At 40.5% G+C, this 17,793-nt stretch overlaps 1 protein-coding gene across 39 annotated transcripts in view; it reads right to left on the bottom strand.

The window, feature by feature from the left end:
- LOC138624711 (receptor-type tyrosine-protein phosphatase delta-like) overlaps window positions 1–17,793 on the bottom strand; it is a 350,030-nt gene that overhangs the window by 14,065 nt on the left and 318,172 nt on the right. For 14 of the 39 annotated variants that reach the window (XM_069705103.1, XM_069705108.1, XM_069705105.1 and 11 more), the window contains 11 exons: window positions 17,646–17,746; window positions 17,238–17,494; window positions 15,976–16,069; window positions 13,789–13,998; window positions 12,447–12,607; window positions 10,407–10,418; window positions 9,477–9,589; window positions 7,467–7,508; window positions 6,804–6,901; window positions 3,705–3,828; window positions 658–833 (listed from right to left, as the gene is read on the bottom strand). In XM_069705103.1, the coding sequence (XP_069561204.1) occupies window positions 658–833; window positions 3,705–3,828; window positions 6,804–6,901; window positions 7,467–7,508; window positions 9,477–9,589; window positions 10,407–10,418; window positions 12,447–12,607; window positions 13,789–13,998; window positions 15,976–16,069; window positions 17,238–17,494; window positions 17,646–17,746 (1,388 nt within the window). The remainder of the gene's footprint in view (window positions 1–657; window positions 834–3,704; window positions 3,829–6,803; window positions 6,902–7,466; window positions 7,509–9,476; window positions 9,590–10,406; window positions 10,419–12,446; window positions 12,608–13,788; window positions 13,999–15,975; window positions 16,070–17,237; window positions 17,495–17,645; window positions 17,747–17,793) is intronic. The other 25 variants (XM_069705115.1, XM_069705144.1, XM_069705118.1 and 22 more) reach the window with 7 other exon arrangements.

Genomic DNA, 17,793 nt, shown 5'->3' with positions numbered 1-17,793 from the left:
ACCTGGCATCAGGGATCAAATTTAACTAACAAATCATGACAAGAGTTTATTTGCTTTGCAGATTTCATGGCGAAACCTGCGGTTTAGATTGAGTCGGCACCCCTGTTAACACTAGGTAAAGCTTTTAAAGGCATGCAGGTGTGAAGGTCAGCAGCTTACGGAGTACGTGTAAAGTTTTCATGTGCTCGGTCAAATACTGCAAGATGTTTGGGAGAGAGAAATAGTGGCTGTTGAGCACGTCACACTTAAAGGACTAGCAAGTGCATTGTGCAGAGCAATGTGGCTTCAACAGTCTGTCCTTTTATCGCTGATTGTAATCCGGTGCCTTCAGCAGTATGAAGCCAATAAAGTAAGTCCGGCCACTAATCACTGCAACACGACAACAGTGTGTGAGGATGGAGGATATCAGTGGGTAACAGGATGCAGCCTGGCTTCATGTGGAGAATAATGTCGGCACCTCGGGAGGGCCAGAATATAGTATACTGTACAAATTAAACAGGATCACAAAAAAAATAGATAAGGACAAGGAACTTAAAGTGATTGTGTCACTGAGGAGTCTATATTCAAGTTTTTATGTTAAACAAGTATGGGAAAATTGTGTCGTAGGCTTTATAACTAGTTTTAGTTGGTGTCTTTTTGTGTATTTCCATCACTTACCCTTGACCTCTCCTCCAGTTTGGTCATCATGACGACGATAGCACTCCTCTGCTCCCAGATCATCCTCCAGAATTCACCAAATGTCTCTGGGAGAGATCCTTGGGTGGCGATATAGGCATTCTGCTTCCTGTAACCGTCTATGTAGTTGGCATTGATATAGTCGCTTCCAGGGATACCTAAAAAGAGATGAGTTGGAAGATCAATCAAAAATGGTATCTCAAATGAAATGGTTGATTTTGTTTGTCTAACACAACGTGGAAAAGACAGTGAATGTCATACAATAGTGGTATTTAGGGCGTCTGGAGTTGGTTTAAATCTTTATTTTCCCCGCAGTTTGTTAGCGGTAACGACAGATTCCTTCCCACATAGTGTTCAGGTAACACAGTGTGAGCCTATCCTTTGTGTTTCCTAAATTATGTCGGAAAAGCCAATGTTTTCTGTAAGAAATGTAGTATAAAACAGTCCGTTTTGGAAGTGTTACAGTCCAAAAGGATTTGTATTTGTTATCCTCAACACATTTAAATCAACAGGTTTTTTTTTTTTTTTTCCCTCTTCCGTATCTGCAACCGACTTACAGATAAAGCTTGGTCTATCACCTCACATGGAGAAAAACAAACCAACAAAAAAACTAGAAAACACTCCTCCTTTCCTTTGCTTATATTAAATGAAAGGCACAACAGCCTTTTCGAATCCAGGGGAAAGAGACAGAGCTGACAGCTAGTCAATGCTTCAGGACTGGCAGTTTAGGGGCTCCGTGCACACATGGTCGACCAAGATAAGTCTCATCTGCATGGGCGCCACGTCTCAGAGAATCCCCTCACTCCAACTGCTTCCTCTCCCCCTTCTCCCCCAGACTCCCTTTTACTCCCAGGTAACTTATTCAACAGAAAAAAAGGAAAGAAAATGGAATATGAACACATTGAAAAACCCACACATCATTTTTTTTCAACTGTCCCCCCCACCCTCTCATATTGCTGTTGAAGTTGTCCACACAGCCAAGCGGCTGTGCATTTCTGTGATGGACAAGGGGATAAGTACAATTAAGCCCAGTGTGTTTTCAATTTGAAAAGAAGAAGCAAAAAGACACATTACTGTGGTTTAATGAGAATGAGGCAAGTTGTTTAATGCACATTTGCAAATGGGTTTTTGCCTTTATGCTTTCTGTCACTCAGGATTTGTATAAATTCCACCATTTTCTCTGTCAATATAGTTATTAAGAAATAAACATTGCCACAGTGTTGTTCAGCACTCAGTCCTTATCAGAGGAAGGCAAACGAATCGCAAAAGAAATGTAGAAAGCTTTTAGGGTACAATATTGGACTGATTATAATGATGATCACTGTCAGTAGTAGCAGAAGTTACTGGTACTAGCTCGAGTCGTGTCTTCCTTTTGAGATACTGTACATTTCGAGCAGATGACAACAATCCCTCTTTTTCTGATTCCTGCACGGTGCTATTACAGAACAAATTTCAAAAGTTTTCACAGTAGATTTTTTGATAATCTGACAAGATGACCTCATTGTCAGTTTGGAGGCCAGTGACTCAAAATTCAGCAATTTTCTTTTTGTATTGTTGATGAAAGCTCCGACACTAAATATAGATCAGTGGAAAAATGAGAGAGCTCTTGCAAAATGTTCCAAAAATAACCTCGAGTTGATCAAATTTGAAGGAAACTGGATTTTCAGGGATCATGTGAACATAATTTAATAGATTCTAATTGGAATTATAAACTGTACAGTTTTGCCAAATCAAGATTAGACAAAATCTGAGGGATTAACTTTACATACCAGGTTAATCCCGCCAAGTACTTGCTTTCTATGGTCAGGCAACTTGTCAAGAAGTGCTTTGCCAAGTCGTCAGAAGTACAGCAAATTCAATGACAATTAAAGTCCACAAATGTAGTCAACCATCAGGCTGCCTGTTTGCCAGAGATTCTGTTGATCCATGCCCACATCAATAAATTCTGTCTTCAAACTCTGATGTCAAATCCCAAATCCCTTTTTATTCAAAGAACTCAATCAAAGTAAACAATGGACACATTGCTTGCCAAAAGGCTTTGTTTAAGCTGTGGAAGGAAAGGAGGAAGTCCCTCATGTCCCTCTGGCTGAGAACTACTCACTTCTTACAGCACAACGGCTCCAATGTGGTTGTACAGATGCATTTATACGGCCGGCTAATGGAGTTCCATCAACGCTCAAGCTGTCGGCTGCTTCTGGGAGACTGCAAAAAGGGCTTTCTAAGTCTTTATCTATCTGTTTTTGTCACATCATCCATTTACTGCTTTATTTTCCTTTGCCCTCCATGGGAGCAGTTCAATGGAGATGGTTAATTAATAGCTGTGAGTGTATGTGCAGTTGTGTTTCATCCAATAAACTGGTGATGGAGTCAGCCCTTAACTAGCCATTTCAAAATGCCCTTACATTCATTAAAGCTGTAGTGTACAACACATCTTTAATGTACCAAAGAATCTCCCTGGACTGGTTCAAGTACCCTCTGTGCTCTCTTCCAGTGACATTGAAAAAGCACAAATTATGATGCTCAGAGCACTGAAACATCTTGATTTAAGTCCTTTACATATAATCCTGTTAGCCACACAGTATCGCTTTTGTGTGTTGCTGAGTTTTGTCCAGTTAAACCAGGTAGCAAATGGGCAAAAGAGTGTTTGTCTGATATTTGAACAAAAGGTACCCACAAAAAATGGAGTGTAATGTGTATTGCAAACTACATAGTCCTTTCCAATGTACTTGTCAAAGTCAGAGCAATAGATGCTGGTAGAACTCACTTGTGCCTCCTAGTGTTGCTGATTGTTTAGTTAGATTTGAATGCTTAGCTGAGCATGTTACCGGGAGAAGTGTCTTCTATTTTTAAGGCTATTTCTTTCTTCACCTGAGGTATCAAAGGAAATAAGAAGGCTGGCATGCTGTTGGGGGAAAATAATTTAAAAGGATAGTATGTTTGAGCTCCTGAGGCCTCACGGACTCTGTCATACTGGCGATCTGTATAATTGATACAGCCGTTAGGAGGGAAGATGTTGGTGGGCGGCATACCGTCAATAGCAGAGAGTAAGACTCTGGAATGATCGTAGGCAATCACGTTGGCATATCTGTTCTTTGGTTTGTTGACCTCCAGGTTGGAGTGCTCCCAAGTGAACTGCTGGCCAGGGTCAATGGACTGTAAGAGAGAAGTACATTTCTGTTATTACAATGAAATATTTTCCTCCATAGGAACATACAACAACATCATATTTCAATGTATAGTAATTGCCCATAAGGTGTTTGTGCATCTGTATAGAAAGCTTATTGAAATATGCGTTTTACCACAGAGCAACTGAACATGGAAATTTGACCTATTGTATTATACTGGTGTTTAAATGCATCTCTTTAGGAATGTCCTTGAAACTTTAGGTCATACTTGGTTGTGTGCCTTCAAACTGAACCAGGGCTTTGTTTGCCAAGGTTATGAGGAAGGTGGTTTAAAAAAAGTAAAAACTCTGATACATATTGCAGTCTTTTGCGCCTAATGGGTAATTTTTGTCCCAACAGTCTAAACAGTGTTGCAGAAAGCTTATCAAATATTGATAAAATATTACTTAACCTCCAGCCGTTGAGCATCGAAGCATTCTTGCATTAATATAGTTTCCTGACAAGGTCAAATAATCTCAAATATGTTTAAGACTTTCATCAAAAAGCCATCACATGAACTTAAAATCGAACAGAGCTTTGTCATTTAAAACAATGCTTTTCTCAGTGTATGACTGGCTGCTGTATGATGGTACCACGTTTGTATTAATGTAATCCTGCTTTGTTGCTCCCATTACAAACTTAAGAAGTTGCTTTGACACAACACACAGTATTTGCCGGCATAATATAACAACCACTTCAACCACACAAAATGTAGAAACTACGAAAGTAAGTTATGATGATGATGAAGTATTTCATGCTTTTTCCATAAATATACCTGAGCTTATTGAGTGCAAAGTAAGTTATTGTTGTCTGGCTGGATGCTGATTTAGTTATTTGATCATCTAACTAAGATATTTAAGACATGCTGAGCATTGATTTAAGAAGAACCTATTCTGGCTTCTCTGTAGCTTTGAAAAAAAACAGGTGTCAACAGACATTGCAATCTAATTTGATTTTTTTGTTCGCAGATTTGACAACAAAAGTGGGAGAGAACATTTTGCAGGCTCAAATATTGCACTTTTTTGAACTACTGTATGTATGTGGTGTCTTTGGACTAAAGTCCATCATGTTGATGATTCGATTTACAAAAGTATGTACTCAGAATTGGTCACATGGGAGGTGCTTGTGTTCACCAGCTTTGCTCATTTGATTAACATGACCTTATGACACATATAAGAATACCACACTTGAGACTAGTCGAGTTTGCCTCTTAAGCCCACTTTCAGCTTTGTAAAGCAGGGCTTGATAAAAGTCCCTCATCACTCATGAATGAACTATGAAATAAAATATCACAAAGGGAAAATTAAAAGACAAGCAACATATTATTCCACTTGATATGAAGTGAAAAATATTGTACTTGCTTTATTAATTAGTTAATTTCCACTGAAGGCCGTAGAAACCCAAGTGCAACAGAAGACACTGAAAGTTATACCTTTATTTCCCTTTGCTATAATGTAGAAAAATCTGAATATGATCATATTTTTATGAGTTTGTTTTGAGTTTTTTTAATATGAACAATGAATGCATGTCAATTAGTTTTATTATTCACTTTCAGGGCATTTTAATGATGACAAACTTCACATTGCTACCATGAATATGGAAGGACATGTCAAGAGTAATATACGAGTATAAAAGCTCAGAGTGAACACTTTCAGCATTGAGTGCTTTATCTGCAGAAATCACCTAAGCAGCAATATGTGGGAGACGAATCATCGGCTAAACCTAATATTTTATAAAAAAAAATATGTTGAAACAGTGGGCTGCAACATTGCTCATAATAAAAATCTTTATTTCATTGTGCTCGCAAAATTGCTTTCCACTGCTCTCGAGTAAGCACTATGAAATTGGAATTCAATGTACTTAAGCTGCAATAATGATTGGGCAGCTTGGCAGGCACCCATACGGTGACCTCATAGATTTTGGAGTTGTTGCAGGCCCAGCAGAGAGAAATGAGCATAGAAAGGGTGAAGGCTCATATCTCAGACAGAAAGGACCTCTTGCTTGCATGCGTTTTCAGGCTCAACGAGTGCTCTGCAAGTTCATCTACATAGCGATGCTGCTATTCAGGAAACATTTACATTGACCGACTACAACCAACAGGGTTGTTAGACTTTTACATTTAAAGGCTGAATCATAGGATACATAAATCTAACTTTCATCTTTGTTGTGTGATGCATTTTTATTGTGATAGTGGCCATATGTACATTCAAGAGTGAGATTTGCATGCACGGTAACGTTTCAGTGTATCGTAGCCTCTGAAATCTCCTTGTTATCTTGTCGTGCATTCTGTTAACTAAGCAGGAAAGCATTAAGGTTCTAAAGGATAAGCAACGCTAATTATCGTCCTATATAGTGTATAGTTAACTGTATTTGTGTTGTTTGCTGCCTCTTGGGACTGATAGGAGCAGTTTTTTTTGTTGTTGTTTTTTTTCTACTCCTCCTCGCCATACAGATATCAATTGTCAGTCGACATCTTAATTGTCAAACGCAGATTTCATATTTATATCATATCTGTATTCATTTGACAATGCAGGAACAGCGCGGGTGTTGCTAATAACATTAATAATGACCTCTTGGTAGTAGAACTGGAATGTGGCTCATTATTAATGTTATAAATTTCACCTGTGCGTTCAAATTGCTCTTGTGTAGGTATTCTTCACGAATGTAGGTCTCAACCAAGCAAACCAAGTTCACAATGAAATGCTTGAACAGCTGTGTGGTTGGCATGAGTTTGTAAAGCTAGTTTTATGCTTTCAGGCAATTGTAATTTATTGCAACAGTGCAGGATTTGGCCAACGCAACATACTGAAAGTCATCTGATGTTTTGTTTAAAATGTATCTAATTTGATAGTTTATTTGAGTACACGGTGAATGCACTTTTCCTCTCATGCCAAGCATCATGTTGCATTGTTCAGACAACGCTCTCGCTTCATAACCGCTTCCTCAAGATTATCTGACACTCACCTCATATTCCTGTGAGAACTTGAGGTTGTCATTGGCCTTCAGGCGCTCCAGATGATCTGCCAAGTCCATGACAGGGATCGGAGGGTGGCTAGCCATACCTGTCAATCAGACGGTACTGAAGGTCAGTCACCAGACTTGTAAGAGGACGTCACCCAAGCACAAACACCCAGTGAATCATTAGATAAGCAGCATGTGGTTAGAACAGGGGAAATGGAAGAGTGGATCTTGTTAGGCTAGTTTGTTCACTCAAAGCAGTGACCATGCTCATAAAGAGAATATGGACACAGAAGCCAATGAGAGGCCATCGAGCACACTTGCCCCACTGGGACTCTCCCTACCGAGAGAGAAGAACGTTATTCACACGGAATGCTGCAGTGGATAGTTAGCGTGACAGAAATGCGCAGACACGAACAAACATCCCAGAAAACAAACAAACGAAAATACATTCAATGTTAGGCCAGATGTTGACATCTGCTTTGAGTGATGACATGTTTTCAGGCTGTCATTTCAAACTCCGCCTCCTGTGATGACATAGCATTAACAGCAGATGGATTAGATGATGATGGGAATACAAGACTTGGCAGGAAAAAAACAAAAAATGGAAAAGGAGAAAGCTGAAAAATAAACCAAATCATGTCAAATGCATAATCGAGACCAACTAACTTGACAAATGGAGGTTACTGGGGTGACTGGGCGCACCTGAACCTGTGGAGGAAACGGCGGTGGAATTAAATACATAGCAGACGTCTTAGCAATGTGATGACTATTTTCTTCACAAAACAGAAGGCAGAAATTGAAATGTGACAAGAAGTAGCTGAATGATTATGTGTATTCTAAATGGGACATTCATTAGTAACATACAAGTCATCATGCTAGAAGCTTTGCTAAGCCACCATGCTTATTTCATGGAAATAAGAAAGCACACAGGGAAGATAAATCCCACCATCACAAACTTGTTGGGAAATTGTGGTATATCATTTTGCATTGACTCTAACCTCAGAATGCTGACATGGTTATGCAACACTCGCATAGCCTACAGCATAAAGTTTCAGCCCTCAATTCAGTTTGCTTTACTTTGACAATGGAGAATTAACATGTTTGAATATTGATGGTCGTTGAGACTTTCCCAAGACAACTTTTTTGCACATGCTGTCACAATCCAGTCTGTGGCCAAAGACCTGCACCTTAAGAATTCATGTGACGTTTTGACACACCACTTGGGTGACAGTTTTTCTCTACAAGGTTGAGGTGATGTTTCATTTTCGTTTCTGGCACAAGTGGGCATTAGCTAATGGAAGCGGCGCTGTTTTCCCACCCACTCTCACGGCTCTCTGAAAGATGGCAAAGGCTGTTTCTATCGCAGCCCACTCCTCAAAACCCATTTCCACCACAGGGGGACAATGAAAGTACCCTTTGCAACACGCCGTCGCTCAAACATCAAGCATCCTTAAGATGAAAATGTCCATTGAGGGGGTAAAGAGGTGAAAGGAAGGATAGAGAGTAGGGGAGATAGGTGGTCTAATGTAGAATCGCTTCAGGACTTGAGAGAAAGTGGTTGGGTGGCAGGGAAAAAATGTTTGGTCCTTTTTGAGCAGCGAGAGAGCCAAGATACCAGCTCTCAGAAAGGCTGTTAGGGGGGGGTGAAAATGATGGCTTGAGAGGCGAGCGAAATAGTGGAGGGATGGTTGAGATCACTCTGAAGCAAAAGGAAAAATACCCCTTTGCTTGGATGAAACTGTCTGTAATGGTCCTAAAATCATTGAAGAGCTTTCATAAATACGCATAATCTTTTGCAAAAATCAGCCTGCAGGGATAATTCATCCTTCTTGGATATTGGCTGACCTGAAAAATATGGCTTTGATATACAACATTATTGGCAGTCTCTGAACACCTGTCGCAAAGCAGCCGTTGCCAGAGGAACTCAAACAGCAGTTAAGTGTGTCACTCAATCAGGACTGGGGCAAAGATGCACACTGCCTTTCCAGGTGATAAATGGACTGCGAGTCCTGTCTTCCCCCGAGGCGAGAAACAGCCACATGACGGAGCCAAGGCATGACCACTGACCACTCACCTCAGCACTAAAGGTCAGAGTGCATAAACACTAGTGTTTACAGCTTGTCGCTACTTTCTCATTGCTTTCAGCTGGCTTGCATACAGACTGAGACATATAGCCATGATGGTTTTTGTCTCCTTTACCCTTCTGCAGTGCAGCTCCCTGTGACTTCCAGCAGCCACAGTATCAACCATGCAGGACTGTACTGTTCTGATTAAGCATGACACGTATTGATGACCTGGGTAACCCAGGTGCAGAGGAAGATGACAGATGCCGCCAAACTGACAGGATTGCATTTCTGCCTCTTCATTTTCCACTGAGAAGTGTCTCTAGGGAGGCCAGTGTCAGTTCTGACCCTCTGTGCCTTCTCACAGCACCTGTCCACTGTTCACCTGCAAACTGCTTGCTTTTTTCTCAGCAAAGATGACTTTTTAAAGCATGGGGCTATTAGGCAGAGGTTTAAAACGAAGAAGCGATGGGTGATATTAGGCTAATTGTGAGTATGAGCCTTTTTAAAAGCAAGCAATCAGAAGCATTGGCATTCTTTTCCACAATGCACACTCAGTCTTACATTCACAGTGAATAGCACAAACACATTGAGGTTCATTTTGCATACTTACCGGGTGTTTGGAAGTTGAGACGTCGGAGCTCAACAGGATCAGTGGGATGATGAAGTGGCATTTCTTTGCTGTTGGGGAGACTACCTTTTCTAGCTTCAGATTCTGCTCTTTTTCTGTTGAACAAATGGCAGATTTTAATAAATTCTGATCAATATGTATCCGTTTTGTTCTCAAAACTCTTCATTCTTATTGTATAACCTTCAAGTTTGCCTTGTGGTGTCATGAATAATGAAGGGAGGTATGCAATTAAGGAGGTGACAGGACTACAATCTTTTAGAACATAAAGGCTACAGGGGGTCGACTAAATAACGTCTTCACTTCATAGTATAATACCATCCAGTACAATAGCCCGTAGCTATTAAATACTACTTTTCGTGAAACCTAATATTTCCATTTCAGAGATGGTGTCAGATCGGATGTTGATGCAGCTTCATAGTAATTTGGAAGCTGTAGTTTAGGGTGTTGTTTACAGGTCATTGTGACTTTGTATTTACTACAGGGAAATTGTACTGCATTGTATTATGTTGTTGTGGTTTTATTTGTTCCACTACTTTTTTTTAAATTTTAGGATAATGTTTTAAGATTTATATGTGTAGAGTCTGTGGTGTTTTATTATTGTCTTTACATATTTTTCCGAACATACTGAATGAATCACTTCCTAGTTTCATAGATGGAAATGCAATATCAAATAATTTGGTGGTTATGTGGCTTTATGATTTCAAAGTTTATTAGTAGGTCAAAATATCTGTGAATTCTCAACAATTGCCTGCTTTCAGAAACAACATTGCATTGCTCATAGTACCTATCATGTGTTTTAACAGTTCAAATACCATGATTTAACAAATTACATCCACTCTGATCAGTTTCTGTATGTTTACATGTAGAGGGATTTAAAAGGAACGTTTTTTTCTACTTCTTTCTGACTCTTACCTGTCTGGTTTGCTGCTCCATTGGTCAGCAAGAAAAGAAATATCGAGACAACATTAGGGGGTCAGATCGTTGGCTTTATATAATGGAGAATTCCAGAAATGTTTCTTTGGAATAAGTGAATAGCTGCATAACAGACAAACGATACCAATCATATCTCAGTTTTGCTTTGCGTGCGAGATTAGTGATGCTTCACTTCAGAGATCATGCTCAATTATGCAGCCTTGGGGCTCTTTGTTTCAAATACTACAGTTTCCCAGGTGCATCCAAGATTTGTACATTGTATCTCTGCTATTTCAAGCCGTTTCAGCTGATTGCTTCTTGTTCAAGCATAAAAGTCATCTCTTGACTCCTAATTGCTGTGTCTGTCTTTTCCTGCCTACCACTGTTGCATTTATTAGAATCGCAAATTATGCATGTTCAAGATTCATGTATGTGATATTGTAAATGCAAATACCCTGTGGTATCGCAAATTTGAATGGTTGTGTGTAAATTAAGCACATAAAACATTCAAATTTAGGTTTGATACAAAGAAAAGAGACCTGGAACCATTGGTCTGGTAGTAGACATGATCTGTACAATCTGCTCTGATTTATGTTTCTCTACAATTAAGCTGCAAATGCTCAGCCCCATGTCCTTTACTAGAGCTCAACAGAACATGTTTTCTTCTTCTTTTTTTTTTTTGTGAGCATTGTGTCACATAAAAATTGATCTCGACAAGAGAAATGTCTCCTGGCTGTGCACTGAATGTTCCCAAATGTGGCAGTAACACTAGCTTGGTAATCGATGTGTAAATCTGCATGCCACAAATGGAAACCCTGAAGCCCACCGCACATGTAGTCTACGTTCACTTTCAATTCACCTTTGTATTTTTCAAACCAGAATTTGATATAAATGGGTCCCAATGACAATACGTTTTTAGCATGAGCCAGAGTAAAGCCGTACGTATCATCTCCTACATTATACGGATACTATTGATGCATTTCTTTGTCTTCAGTGTTGCTACTGTTACTGATTTTAGCTTGTGCTGACTCTTCACTTACTAATCTCACCTTTCCAAAATTACACCTTAAGGCCGACTGACAAATTCTACTCAGGCCTGGACATTTGATTGAATGAACGTTGCAGAAAATCTAAACGTTGAGACGAGACAAGAAAGCAAAGGATGGAAAAAAAATGTACAGATGTGTGTATGTAAGAAATGCATGAATGTGTCCTGGCAAAACAGAAGGGCAGCATAAGGTCAAAGTCTGGATCGAGAGCCGAGTTCCTCCATGGATTGGGCAGTGGTAAAAGTGGGAGGGGTTGGGGTGGCTGAGAAGCTAGCCCAGGTCCCAAGGCTTTTCTAAAGCTGCACACACATGCAGTGACATGCAGCAGATAGTCAAAGCTCTCCCCTTCTACGCTTGACTGATGAGCGGTGACAGCACGAAGTCCGACTACCACTAAGGGGTTTCAGGCAAAACAGGCCGTTTTGATTCGGTGTGAAAGTGCACTGCAGCAAGTGTTTTCTACTGTGTCAACGTTGTTTTTTTTTTATGGTGTTAGTGCGTGCGGGAGGTATAGGGATGTGTCTGATTAACTTTCAGTCAACGCACGTGTCTGTGCGAAGGATTGTGGGTGCCTGCACTCGATGTCTTGACAGTTTGGGTAGCTGCAAGCTTGGATTTACTCAAACGAGATTTAAAGCGTGTGCGTTTGCCGAGAGAGAGGGTCATGGATAGTCTGAGGATCAATGCGCCCCAGGCTTCAAGTTCAAATCGTACGCTGAGTGTCTGCATTCAAATGTGCTAATTGAATTTGAATTTGAAATTGAAGATTTGTGTGTGGTAGTGTGTTGGTTTCATTACAGCTAAATATGTAATGGCCACACATAAATGTTGAGACGCATTACATGGCAGGAATTTTAAATAAGTAATAATGTGTATGTCGTGCACGTGTTTGCACTCTCCTTTGTGTGGTTAAATGTGAAGTTAGTTCCCTCTGAGGTGCATTCATGTGCATCTGTTCTTTTATGTGTTGACTATAATTGCATGTCCTCACCTCTTGTAAAGGAGGATGGCAATGACGATGCATATGATGAAGACCACAGCTAGCACGGGGCCCACCACCCAAATAAGGCCTTCTTCCTCGTCGATGATTGGCTGGGGATCAAGGTCGGCTGACACAACTGGGTCGGAGTACGGGCTGGTCGCATACATGATCTGAGGCAGGGAGAAGCAAGTCACTGATCAGTTCCCCATCATACATAGGGATGGGCATTTCAGGCAAAAATACTAGTTGATAATTGCTCACAACTATTTGATTTTAAAAAAAATATATATTTCAATGACTCATAACCCTCCGTAGTTATAAAATAGGCACCACTTATTTTTTCCATCATCATTTCTTATTGATGCATTTTGGAGCTCTTTTTTTTTTTCTCCCTTTTTTCATTAATTGATCTCATTTGGGGAAATTATTTTTTCCGATGCATCATATTGTTCTTTTAACATCAACTTATCAAAAACGTTCTTTAAATTGCGTTATATCAACATAGATAACTCTAAAGGATGCTATAGATCCAAAACTCTTTGGGAAATGCAAACATATTTAATGCGTTGCTTGAAGACTTACAGAACAAATGTTAGCGGGGACTTCTGACAATGACAGCGAGGCCAACAATACAAATTAGAAGCCAATTCAAAGTTTTTCCGTGTAATTTCTGCTAAGCTGCAGTTTGACCAGTCCGAATTATCTACAGTATCTCTCCTATGCAGAAGCCTTGATTGAACCATTTCATATTCTAAGTGAAGATAAAAAAATTAAAAAAAATAGTCTTGTGGGAAGAAAATATATGCTTCAGTGGGCAAATTAGAGATTTCCCTCCGTCCGTCATTATCGTTTTTGCTCTACCTGAACTCGAGGTTAGTGGAGAGTGTGAGGCAGCACTATAGACCCTGTAGCTCATCAAATCCATCATCTCGCCCGCAGCTGCCTAATCATGCGGCTTTCTGCTCTCCCGTCCAGACAGACACATGCACACATACACACTGGCTGCAGCGGCGGCGATAAGGTGGACCGCACGTAGGACGCAATTAAAGAGCAGCTCTGTTATCGAGGTTTTCTCGCGATCAGCTAAGGTCTTAAGGGGCTTCGCTCCCTAAAGCAGCAAGGGTCAGCTTCTCGGTCCAGCTGCAGCTTTAAGTATTCACGTCAAAGCCTCACGAGGGCTCAGAGTAACACATCTGACCAGACGCAAACTCCGACCCGCCATCAATATGTCGTGGATTTAACCCTCTCTATCTGTTAACATTTTCAGTTTTTACAACAGGGAACAGGATATCACCAGCAGTGGATATCCCAGAAGCAAGCAAGCTCGAATCTGAAAAAAGAGCTGACTTACATTTTCAGACATCTCCAGAACAGCAAGCACAAAAAAGATGTATTCCTGGCCATTCTGGAGTTGCTTGTTTTCAAAGTCTCCATAGATCTTGCCATCTCCCAGGATGAACTGTTCTGGCAGGTCTTTGAAGGAAGCAGCAATATAAGCTTTGGGTTCTGCCTGCCTCTGGAACCGAAGGCCTCTGCTCGTTCGGTTTATCTCCTTCAGCAGCTACAGTAAGGAGTAAGAAGCAGACAGTTGATAACACACAGGGACACGTTCCAGTCCACACTTAAAAACAAATCCACACAAACCAAATCTGTCCTATCTCGAGTTTTTTTTTTTTTTTTTTCCCCTCTGATTGCCGAGCTGAAACCGCTGATTGCAAAAGGAGGAACATTACAGAAAAGATCAATGACTTATTTCATCTGTTTTTGGACTGCAAAAAATGGTGAGATTAAAAGATTGTGTGGATTTCCAGCATATAAAACAGTTGAGGATTATCCAGCAACTTCAAACAGTAACAAAGAGACTGAATTTATTCAAAAATTACATAGCTCAATTATTTTTTTTTGGTTGATACAATCAGACACATATTTGCTTAAACATGTAGTCACATTTTTTTTGTTCCTAAGTATGAGTGAAAGATGTGCAGAGTGAATTATAAACAATATTAAAAAATGGCTTCAAACCATGTTTTGGCAAGTATTAAAACATATATTCTCAAAATTAAATGTCAAAAATTACCACCCAAAAAAATTCCATTTAAATACTTTTTTCTAATGTCACAGCTATTTTTTTTTTAAAGGAATCTTTACATGATAATAATAAAGTTGTATTATAGTCTCATCGGGAAATTATTGTTAGAGCCAATAGTCACACCTTTTTCTCTCCAAACCATCAATAATAGAATTGATAATAGTTCTAAGAGGCTGAAAGAAACACCCCGCCCCTCATATGGGCTTATGTCAAAGGACTTTAAATTTCTAGTACAGCACTGATGATAACGATGCTAATCAAACGTGACTACTTTCAGTGTCTCAATGCACAAATAATTGTGTGCGCATGCATGTGCGCGCCGCGTGCGGCTGTCATTCACATTAGAGTGTGTGCGTTCTCGTGTGTGCTCTGTTTTGGCTGCGGGGCTGTTGGTGCTGCCCGATAATGTCTTCAATCATCTCTCCTGTCAACACGGCTAAATCTAGCTGCCCTTGGGAAAAGTTGTGAAAAGGTGAGTGCCAATATTGACAAACAAATAAATTCTGACAGAGGGGTGACTTTTGGGCAATCGGTCAAGGCTACAGACACGGGCCTGTAGGCAGGAGCTGTAAAGCCAATGCCAGATGAGACATGGTGTGTTTTCTTTCAGCCTCCGAGACATGTGATATACTGTGATGGTTGTACAATGGAAATATATTAAATCCCACCATTTTAAAATAAACTATAATTCACCAGAGGGTGTTCAAAGTAAGAATCCTTGGAAGAATTTCAAATTGTTGTAACCAGAAAGTAAAAAAAAAAAAAAAATGGTTTAGAAGTTTCCATTTTTCTGTTTTTCTCTGAGAGAAACGACATGAGCTACATTGAATTTGTAAGAGTATTTGCTTCCAGTGAGGGACACTCCATCTGAAGGAATACCCGGAATGTAATCACAGCTTTTAAGTACATAGTGATAAAAGCTCTCATTTGCTTGCACATTTAGTCATGCATGCAATGCACAGAAGCTCCTGAATTATCTCAACTGGCTAAATATAAAAGTTGTCAAGTGTTTTGTGCATCCGCAGTAGCCTAGATTTGCCTAAAATGAGAAGAGACATGCAGGCCTGATGCAGCTCTTCAGGTAATTACCACAGACACAAAGAGGAGGAGGAGGAGGTGGGGATGGGGTTTGAGTTTGCAGTGCACTTGATGGCTACTTCATCTTCTCATTTCCATATGAACAGTGCTCCCTGCAACTATTTGCGTCAATCAGTGAGACTCATCTCCTGTTCCTCTTGCCCGCTCAACTGCCTCAACTTATTTGTTCCTATTTTGAGAACATAAATGTGGTATACTCACAGTTATGTAGGCTCTCTTAAGAAGCTTAGTGCCATCAGCAAATCGTAGAAAAAAATACTTTTTCCCACGAACAATACATTTGAATGTTACATGTTGACTTTCTGGTCCTGTAACCGGAGTCATTATTATCAGATCATCTTCTGAACGTACCTCCTCCAAATTCATCTCATCCGGATTGTCCCAGAGTTTGAAAAACTTGCCAGTGCGCTGCTTCTTCAGAGGTACAACCACCACATAATACCCCCTGGGAAAAAAAAAAGAAAAAAAAGTAAAATACAGCATATTATCACCACCAGTAGACATTGTTTCCCTTCACAAACAAAATCCAATATAACGGCAAGGACAAACACAGCACTGCCTAGTCTCTTTCATGTCTGATTGTATTAGAGATGGTTGTCTGTTGACCAGAATCTTATGAAAGAGACACGGGTATTTAGCAAGTGATCTGAATCTTCATCACTCGATTAGAGCCATTTTCTTCCGTTTTCTGTTTAATTTAAGTGTTTTCAGAGAAGTCTAGCAATGTGGTTGCACCTCACTGAGGCCCCCCAATCGGCTAATTAGGAAACGCCTGTGAACACAAAAAAGAAACAGAATTAGAGGGATTTTCATCCCTTCATCGGGGTGGCAAGAGAGATAACAGACTCCTGCCCCAGTGGGGCTTCCCGGTTGGGCACTGCACTAGCCAGCATTAGCCAGGATGGCAGTGTGGCAAGCTAATGGGAAACTAATTAGCTTAAGCTCTGGCATGGGAGACGGTGGGCCAAGCCCATCCAGCAAGATCAAAAAACCCAAGTTGGGTTTGAAGCTGCGGTCTGCAATCGGATGTGCTCCTTGGCCTTCTGACAACCCTGGGCTTTGTTGAAAGGCTATAAGAGACTTTATAGGGCTTAGAGGAGTGTGCTTAAATGAGTTGGGCTGCTCCAGTGTGTAATGACTGAGGTGAAGTAGATATTACACTGAAATGCAGGGATGAATATAAATGATTGTTTTGGAAGAATTACCCCTGACAAGGTCATCTATCAAGTCAACTTGTTTATTTCCATTCACAAAGCAACAGTGAGACATGATCATCAGAGTGATGTCTGTACCAGTCAAATATCCAACAGGAGATATTTTTTTTATAAAGTCAGATTATATTGTGTTTGATGCAGTTTTCAGTTGCATGAAAGGCAGGACCAGGATTTCAGGGTTTTCAGAGCTGAGTCAGAGATGCCCTTTCCCAGATGGCGTATGGACTTGTGGGTAATTTTGAGACGAGATTAAAGTGAAATACAGACTAATAATTGAACTGGCACAATTGAAGTTGACCCGGGGGCTTCTCAACTCGTGATTCAAATCATCACTGTTCAGGGTGCGGCTGAAATAACAAACTACAAGAAATCACCTCTACTTTTATCATTTCTGCTCACCTCACTCTCTCAGATGTCTGCACTGATGGCAGCGTTACAGTCACCATGCCGTCCGAGTTTGTCTTGCCAATCAGGTAGGGTTTGGTGCGGAGGATGTCTGGGGCTGTCATGGTGGACACGCGATGCTGCAGACCCCCGGCGCTGTTGCCGCGATTGGTCAAGAGGAAGGAATACTGGGTTTCAGGCTGGAGACCTGTGATTAGCTTCTGGGTTAGCTTCCCATCCACCTCAACGCTCTGCCCATTGTCGTAGAGGATCTGCAAGCAAAATTAGTCGACGTTTCACATACGAGTGACGGACTGTATGCGTTCTGATGTATCATAGTTTCCAACAGTGTAAGTTAACTGAATCAGATTTAATTTCAGTATTGTAATCCATATGGACGTGTTTTAGCTTGGCCATTCTCACAGTGAAAGGTTGAGCGGGGTTGTAGGTGTCTGGAATTTCCCAGGTCAGCAACACTGATGTCTTCATGGCAGCTCTCACGTGGAAATTTTTTGCAAACACTGCTAAAAGAAAGGGGGAGCAGGTGATTTAGACACAAAATATCTCTATT

The sequence above is a fragment of the Brachyistius frenatus genome, unplaced genomic scaffold, assembly GCF_029030835.1.
Source record: "Brachyistius frenatus isolate BFR_SWC_R1_liver_20210118 unplaced genomic scaffold, ASM2903083v1 Contig_54, whole genome shotgun sequence".
NCBI classification, from domain to species: domain Eukaryota; kingdom Metazoa; phylum Chordata; class Actinopteri; family Embiotocidae; genus Brachyistius; species Brachyistius frenatus.
This window is presented reverse-complemented; position numbering and strand designations above follow the sequence as displayed.